Source organism: Ammodytes marinus (genome assembly GCF_949987685.1).
Source record: "Ammodytes marinus genome assembly, chromosome: 11".
In the NCBI taxonomy this organism is placed as follows: domain Eukaryota; kingdom Metazoa; phylum Chordata; class Actinopteri; order Uranoscopiformes; family Ammodytidae; genus Ammodytes; species Ammodytes marinus.
In genome coordinates, this window is record NC_137215.1 from 26,328,354 (window position 1) to 26,337,192 (window position 8,839).

The 8,839-nt window shown below is 41.1% G+C and overlaps 1 protein-coding gene across 1 annotated transcript in view; it reads right to left on the bottom strand.

Annotated features, from left to right (window-relative positions):
• fancl (FA complementation group L) overlaps positions 1–5,179 on the bottom strand; it is a gene marked incomplete at its 3' end in the record, with an annotated part of 25,785 nt that extends 20,606 nt beyond the window's left edge. Inside the window, exons 1-5 of the mRNA XM_080036223.1 lie at positions 4,951–5,179; positions 4,215–4,273; positions 3,514–3,574; positions 2,727–2,783; positions 2,135–2,232 (exon numbers count right to left, since the gene is read on the bottom strand). Coding sequence (XP_079892349.1) covers positions 2,135–2,232; positions 2,727–2,783; positions 3,514–3,574; positions 4,215–4,273; positions 4,951–5,037 — 362 coding nt within the window. The 5' untranslated portion in view covers positions 5,038–5,179. The remainder of the gene's footprint in view (positions 1–2,134; positions 2,233–2,726; positions 2,784–3,513; positions 3,575–4,214; positions 4,274–4,950) is intronic.
• Positions 5,180–8,839: the final 3,660 nt, after the last annotated feature.

Below are 8,839 nucleotides of genomic sequence, written 5' to 3' on the forward strand. Positions count from 1 at the left end.
ATCGACTCGTATGTGGCGCTTTGTGTGTCGTGGGGGAGAAATTCACAGTATGCAAAAATGACGGCACACACACACACACACACACACACACACACGGTAAGGTTGGGGAAACGGGAAGGCGATGCAAGCCACGTGCACACAAATAATCTATGTAAGTCAAGCGCGCAGACACACACACACACACACACACACACACACACACACACACACACACACACACACACACACACACACACACACACACACACACACACACACACACACACACACACACACACACACACACACACACACACACACACACACACACACACACACACACACACACACACACACACACACACACACCTACCTTATAAAGCAAATGAACTCCACTAACCAGCACACTCTCATTACTTAACTGAATGTAAAATCATGAATCCAATTATTTTTTTCTGATCGTAGGAGTCATTTATTAGCTGCCCAAATAATGCTACATGTAAATATACTGTATATTTTAAAATGTAATGTAAACTGAAAAGAAAAAAAAAATCCATGTAGGAAAGCCTGTGAACCCTGAGGTGTGGGCCTTTCTTTAGCCCCTCTTACCGTCTACACGTTGTGACAGAAGTGCTAACACTTTGAGAAGAGGGAGGAGAGAGACCCCTGTATAATAAAGTCGCCGGTTGATGGCGGCTGACCTACTCAACCTCATTTTCAATTAATTAACACAGTTTTTGCCCGTCTCCAGCCAATTAAGATGACCACCACTCTCCAATGCAGAGATGGAGACACACAGAGCGAGAGAGACCAGCGAGAGAGAGAGAGAGACTCACTTACCTGGCCCAATCAGCAGAGACAGAATTATAGCTGAATAAAAAAAAAACCTCTGGTGGCTATTAGCACGCGGCCCCATACCAATTAAGACGCTAAGCGAATCTGGAGTGCTTTTGGAGATTGAGGCCCTACTGTGTATAATGCCTCCTAAACCGTAACACCACACTAAGAAATGATGTTGGTTCCCATATCCAGCATAGAGCATACCTTCACTTCACTTCACCCTCCCCCCTCCTCCTATTAAAACCCGAGAGTCTTCAATTAGAGCCATTTGCATTTAGCTAATATCATAATTGTAGCGTGGTCATTAATAGGAAAGTGGGTAAAATGAGTGTTAGTAGCCAAGCTTTAATCTGTGCCATGGGGAGAATAGAGACATCTTTCTTGCTGCTTCTCTCCTGACGATAGATTATTAGCCAGGCCCCTGCCACCAACCACAAGTGGGAGGACAGTTATTAAATGTGACCTGGATTTATCTATATAACTCAATAACTAAAAAATATTAGGAAGTTGTTAAGAGCCATGTGCTCATTTGAAGCTGTGTTGTTGCTTGTCACCACGTATATAAGCGTGCAGGTTTGGGATTTGGAGCGTAGGCTACTTGTATCCGATTTTTTGGGAATATTTTCATCCCACCAAATCTACTAGCCTGGCAACGCCCGCCTACGTACATCCGCTCAATTTCCATTTCCTTTCAGTCGTCAGTCTGGGCCTACGACGGTATATTAGTGGGTTTTTCTCTCCGGACAGATTTTTGGCGGTCCAATCAGCGAATAGAGGGAGTAGCTGAGAACAATGACGGGCGCCAGTTCCCCTTATGCGATTGGAGAGTGGCACTGGGCAGATCCAATACTTTCAAACCTCAACAGACACCCGCCTTCAAGTGAGTTAACATTTGTCAATTGAGCGATTCCAGACCCTCTGTTCAAATGAAATGAGGTACGATGGTCTGGTAGGACCAGGCTACAGATTTGCCAACCCTTCAGAAACAATTGTTTTAAATGTCTGTTGCGCGAGTTGAAGTATTGGTTCACTGGGAAAAGTCTTATATAATTAGACGTCAGGATCGCCGTATTTGCGCGTGCTTGTGCTCTCATTAGCATCTGTACCCTGCCCAAGCAACCCTCATCCAACTGTGCCAGGAGCCGAGGAAGTGTACTGTGCTTGAGTACGGAAAGGAGCACTCACTCTGGTCAAACCAACTAGACTTTAGGGGGCAAACGTACTTTGGGCATGGTACAGATGGCCTAGTGTGAATGTGCCCTAAGACCTGGTTCTTGATCTTGACACAGTGTTAGTGGTGGTAGAAGTGACTCACTTGCTCCAGCCGAGGGTCTCCATCTCAGAGATGAGCTGGTGGTAATACTGTGGAGGGGGAATGGAGCTGCACTCAGGCTGGCTCTGCAGACGCACCTCCTGCAACCACAGAGAAAAAAAACTATCCTTATTTTGATCCCAGATGACTGAGTATGTACTGTATGATCACAGATTAAAAGGTGGGGTAAGCATTTCTGGAGAATGTTTGATGACAAACACGGATTTTCTTTTTTCAGCACACACAGTACGGACAGGAAGCAGATTTGGAGGAGATACTGCAAATACCGATTTGACAAAAAGTGATATTGTCAACAAACATTTTCAAAAATTGCTAACCCCACCTTTAACAATTCTGCAGCAGCATCTACTACTAAAAGCAACACACGCGCAACCACCCACCCACAAACACACCTTATTTCTTTATTTGATGGCTAACAAAAAAATAATACATGCACATTGTTTGCCTCACAATCAAGGCCACTGATAGAGCCTGAAGGTTCCCATGTACAGTACCTCCTATTCATAAAGCAACCATGTCAAAGTGACCGTGCTGCTAAACCACTGTGTGTTACCATTCTCCTCCTCCTCCTTACCAAGACAGTCTTCAGCTCCAGAATGAAACTGACAAGATCGCCCGCCTGCCTCAGCCTCTGTGTGTGTGTGGAGTCAAACCAGAGAGAGAGAGAGAGAGAGAGAGAGAGAGAGAGAGAGAGAGAGAGAGAGAGAGAGAGAGAGAGAGAGAGAGAGAGAGAGAGAGAGAGAGAGAGAGAGAGAGAGAGAGAGAGAGAGAGAGAGAGAGAGAGAGAGAAAAGGCATTTTTGAATGAGAGGATAATGAAGTGACAATATCTATTTTTTTCTTCTTCTTCTTCTTCTTCTTCTTTCCTCTAGCCATCAGCCATTCAAATCAAAGCCAGAGTTGTTTGTGATTAATGGGGGCTGCCACCAAGCTTTAATAATTAATGATAGCTTAAAGGGCTGTGAAAATAATGAACTTTGCAGCCCAGGGTGAAATATCAATCTCATCCAAATAACCCTGAGGGGGCCCCTAGTCTCCTCCACCACATAACAAATAGGGACATTTTACCAGCCCATGTTAATTAAACAGTGAAAAATATTTTTTCTTCGCTGCGTCTCGAGTGAAGGGGGGACAGAGAGAAGTAGAAAAACGAATCGATGCAGGGAACACAAAGGAGTCATTTTTTGAACCCATGTATAATCATGTGTTTAATTCATTTGCCTTGTCCCCTACTTAAATAAACTGAAGTGAATTGCAAATGACATGACAGTAACGATCTGAAGTTAGGGCTGAGTGACACAATGCAACAGACAATATTATTACGACACATTTTTCGCTGGCAAAATAGAGGAAGAGTTTTACCTGCTTGACTACGTGCTCGTACCCACGCAACAGGTGCTTTGCCTGCCAGCAGCAGTGCAGCCTGCAATCAAACAAAGTGAGGCCTCGTTTATACACAAGGGTTTCTACAGCGCCTAGGCAAGTTAGATTTAGGGCTTTCTCTAAATGCCACTCCAAAGACCTGACGCAGTTTTGGTTATTGGTAAAAAAAATAAATTGGTGTATTATCATTTTATCAGTCAGTTCATTCAAAATACACAATTAACAAGATTAAAATAATAATGTGTTGCAATGTGACAATATTGGAACATGCCATGCTTATCTGTGTAGCCGCGGTAACGCAAATAGTTGCTTAAGTTAGTTGACGTTTTTAGAAATTCCAACATAAAAAAATTAATTAAATGCCAGATAAAATCTCACTCCCCATGTCTTAGCTTTTTCAAGACTTATGAAAAGATTGACTTAATACATTTTTAAAAGGAGTAGATAAGTGATATTTATTTTGTTAATATGTGTTAAATCACTCTATGTTCAACTATGGTTATAACAACTAAAATAGCAAACAAATACATTCTCCCTTAGACACAATATCATTCACATGGCCACACACTTCAGTGCCATAACTGAAAACGTGGGATATGAATGACAGGGAACATCCCCGTATGTCATATGTCTGGGCTGGGCTACATCCTGTAAAGAAAAGATGAGGGGATGGCTAATACCTGGCCCGTTTCAGCTGGCCATCTGGAGGGAGCAGTATTCTCAATCTGAAGTCTCGTTCCTGTGAAGAGAAATGACATAACAGAAACTTTATTATTATAAGTTAATTGACCATTGTGAGTCACGTTAGCCAGCTGCATTATTTAACAATTTCTCAAATTGACTGAGAAAAAAAAATAAACCTTTTGGATATCAACTACATTGACATGGTAGCTTACTATACTGACAAGATAACACACAAGACATTAAGAGGTAAAGTATGGAGAATAATCATAAACAGTATAGTTGAATGTGAAAATGATTTGAAATGTAATCTTAATTGAAAGTGCTGACATATTTGACACATTCTGAACTGTAAATTGGACAATTTGTATGTTGATGCTTTGGCAACATTGTATTGGAAACATTCATGCCAATTTGAAATTGAAGAAAAAGGAGTGACACATTTTAAATTGTAGGTAAATAAGAGTTGGAAAGGGGGGAAGCAGGGGAATATGGGGGCCCCATACATGTGTTTTCCTTTGGCCACAAAATGACTGAATTCGCCCCTGGTAGGAAAACAAACTGTTTTTTTTTCGGGAAGTAGCCTACCCGAGGATTACCAGTTTGCCGAATACACCAAAGCTTCATCCTACGCTACACGCCTGTAGTTACATTCTACTAATGAGGTATGGAGACATGACATTTAGATGCATTTTTAATATGCAGTTTGGATAAGCGCTGAACACGTGAACGCACCTTGACTGTAATGAATCCGTCGTAGACCGTTTTGTCCTTGTTGAGAGGCAAAAGCAGAGGGTTGTCTCCTGCCAGTGAACTCTCCATCTCAGCTAGTCAAACGCCCAGTCTGTCTGCTGTGTGTGCTGTCAAACCAGGTGAGCTGCTTCCTTATAGCTAACGTTAGCACAGCTGACACTGACAGCCTGGACTCGCAGTGATTTTAAGATTATTTTTAGTCTGAGGTAAACTTTTGAGCCAACTAAGGCTGTTTACATTCCAGTTAACAAGAAGTCACTTGGTTAGAGCCATACAACAGTCCCACTATGTTCCGATGGAAAAACATCTCTTACAGCCCGCCATGGAAAACAAAACAGGCGACGTCACAAAGCTGCATTCAGGGACCTGATTAAAAAAATCGGATTTCTAATATAGCCACTTGCGTGTTTAAATTGTGTGTGTAAAAACGTATTATTTTGGATAACAGAGGTGTATATTCATATTAGAACTGTTAGTTGAAATGATTACCAGGCTTAGTTTGCTACTATTTGTAGGCTTATTACCTAAAGCACTTCGAGAAAGGGTTGATTTAGAACTAGCCTACACTGACATGGAGCATTTGAAAGTTGCATTAAGTGCACAGAAATAGGCTGGCTGCTGCCAAACACAACTCTTTTTTTTTTCGGACTCAAAGATGAATAACCACAGCACGCTCAAACTATTCTGCAAAAATGCGTCATAAAGCATGATATCAGGTAAGAGCTACCCGTTGGCCTTAAGCTAGGAAATTGCCATAAAGCTAATATATTAGCAGGATGAAGACAATATTTTCATCATGACAAAGGGAAGTTGATTCGTGCAAATTCAAATACTCATGCTGAGGTGTTTGAGGTGCCATATTAAAATGATAAATGTACCTCGCTTAATTTATTTTTTAACGTCTAACTCACTTTTCCCTTTCTTGATTTTGGACTAATGTTTTAATAAAGTTGACTACACACTTTTTGTTGTACTATTATGTAGGCCTACATCTGGGGGCCCTAAGCAGGATCCTTTTGGGGCCCTCGCTTGCAGTGCAAAGTATTGCCACTGTGAACCAGCACCTGTATACAGTCAAAACTCATACATTTGCATTTAAACTGCGCCTAGTGCCAATTATTTTCCTGGTTATTTTGTTTTTATTTTATTTTTAACTTAAAGCTGGGGTATATGATTTCTGATTGGTCAAAGTTAACATGAGCTGTACACTTTGACCAATCAGAGCGAGGCTCCGATTCTCTGTTCTTATTGGCTGTTGGGACTGTCCATTCACTTTGGCACCAAGTGGAGCGGTTGAGGTATTTGGATTCGAATCTCTATCCCAACTGCCATTTTCTCCCCAAATCCTCCACCCCAGCTTTAAAGAACGCAAGTTTTGGCGTTTTGAACGATATTGGTTTGAGTTTTTTTTTTAGATTGGTTTGAACACACTCATTTAGTAATTTGGCTTATTAATACGACGGCGATTTAGGGCCACTGTGAGAGAAAAAAAAAGAAATTGATATTAAAGTTAAATATTCTATGATCGCTCAGACTGTGAATCAAAGAAATGTTTCCCGCTTGAAAGTCGTTGGTTTACCCACCAAACTATCCAGCCAATCAAGTGTTTCTAGGTAAAATACCTTGCAGTGGCTCCCTTTTTTCCTTTCTTTTTTTCACAGTGGCCCTAATACACTGTATTAAAGGGGAACTCCACTGATTTGACTCAAGGCAAGGCAAGGCAAGTTTATTTATATAGCACAATTCAGACACAAGGCCACTCAAAGTGCTTTACAGGGGCAAGATTAGAATATATAAAACACATTATAAAACATTTAAAAGCAAATAAAAGAAGCAAATAAAATAAAAATTGCAGGTTAAAATGGAAACAAAAAAGTCTTCAGACTCGATTTAAAAGAACTGAGAGTTGCAGCAGACCTCAAGTTTTCTGGGAGTTTGTTCCAGATTTTTGGTGCATAAAAACTAAAAGCTGCTTCTCCTTGTTTAGTCCTAACTCTGGGGACTATAAGTAGACCTGTCCCAGACGACCTAAGGGCTCTGGACGGTTCATAACGTATCAGCATATCAGTAATGTATTTTGGCCCTAAACCATTTAGTGCTTTATAAACCAACATCAGTATTTTGAAATTATTTGAGTGACAGGAAGCCAGTGTAAAGACCTCAGAACTGGGGTAATGTGATCCACTTTTTTGGTCCTAGTGAGGACTCGAGCAGCAGCGTTCTGAATTAGCTGAAGCTGTCTGATAGATTTTTTTGGAAGGCCAGCAAGGACACTGTTACAGTAGTCAAGTCTACTAAAGATAAATGCATGGATAAGTTTTTCTAAATCTTGCTGAGACATAAGCCCTTTAATTCTTGATATGTTTTTTAGGTGGTAGTAGGCTGATTTATTAATTGATTTAAAGCTATTCTTACCTTTGTAGAGTTTTTACACTTATTTTAAATGACTTTAAAATGGTATAAATAAGGTTTTTACACTCTAAAATGCATGGTAGACCCACCAGGAATAAAAAGAAACAATTATTTCAGTCTCATAATATTAGGTGAAAACTACAACCAATCAAATCGTTCGGACCGAACGATTTAATTGGCCGACAGACCTGTCTGTTTGCCGTCTGCTTGTGTACCGCGCATTCGTGCACGCGCGTCCTCAACGAAAGGGTTTGTTTTGATTCCACGGCAGACAGTAGCCTAGCGAGTAGCGACCATTGTAGAAAAGGTTACAGTGTTGTTATTTCTTGTTATTTCTTACAGTGTGTTAAGCTGTGTTTTGTTTAGTGTTGGGCCGTGACGTCAGTCGGCCAGAGAGCCAGTTCAGTAAGTTTCCTTTCGCTTCTCCCTCGGTGAGATGTGTGTGAGCAAGTTGCCACAGTAAGCCATCATTCGTGTTTATCTGAGTGTAAATGTGAATCACCCGTGTGTGAGTATGTACATGTAGTCCCGATCGCTGTTATAAGTTATAGTTTGTGCATGTTATTAGCGGCTGCGATTCGCGAGTCGCAACAGCTGTTCAAACGTCTCCTCACGAGCGGAGTTTAAGCCTTTGTTCTTTTTCCGCGATCTATATGCGGCTGTGCCTGTGAAAGAAGGAAAATAAAGAGCGGATAAAACCCTACTCCTCCTCTCCTAGTGTCATTATAAGCATAAGTGGTGTTCTGGCCGACATATCTGAAGTGAAACCAGTGATACAAGCAGATCAGCGCGGTACCGGTAGCCTACTACAGCCACCAGTTTCTTCAGCCACAATATAACTCACTTTGTGCACGGAGACAGTATTAAGCAAGTAAGTCTGCTTGTGTAGCCTAAATTAAGTTTCTTCAAAAACAAAACAAAAAAAACGGGGATAGGAATGAGGGGGTGGGGCTGCATTGGAGGAAGGCGGGATATTATGATTGTGCTGAAATGCTCAAACTCACATCCATCCGAACTGCTTTAATGTGTTTCTTAAAATTCAAGTCGGAGTCTACGACAACACCAAGATTTCTGGCTTGGGGTGTGGTTTTTAACATAACGGATGTAAGCTGTGCGCTGACTTTTAATTGTTCATCTTTGGCACCAAAGACAATTACAGTTTTGTCGTTGTTTAATTGAAGGAAATGTTGGCACATCCAATCATTGATTTGTTCAATGCACTTACTCAGTGCCTGTATCGGACTGTAGTCTCCTGGTGATATGGTTATGTAAATTTGTGTGTCGTCTGCATAATTATGGTAGCATAATTTGTTCTTATTCATAATCTGAGCTAGTGGGAGCATGTAGATCAGGGGTGTCCAAACTACGGCCTGATTTAAAAAATATAATGTAATATGGCCCTTAGAATTTTTTTATTTTTTTTTGCATTTCTTAGTTAACCCACTAGTGCAGTGGTGTT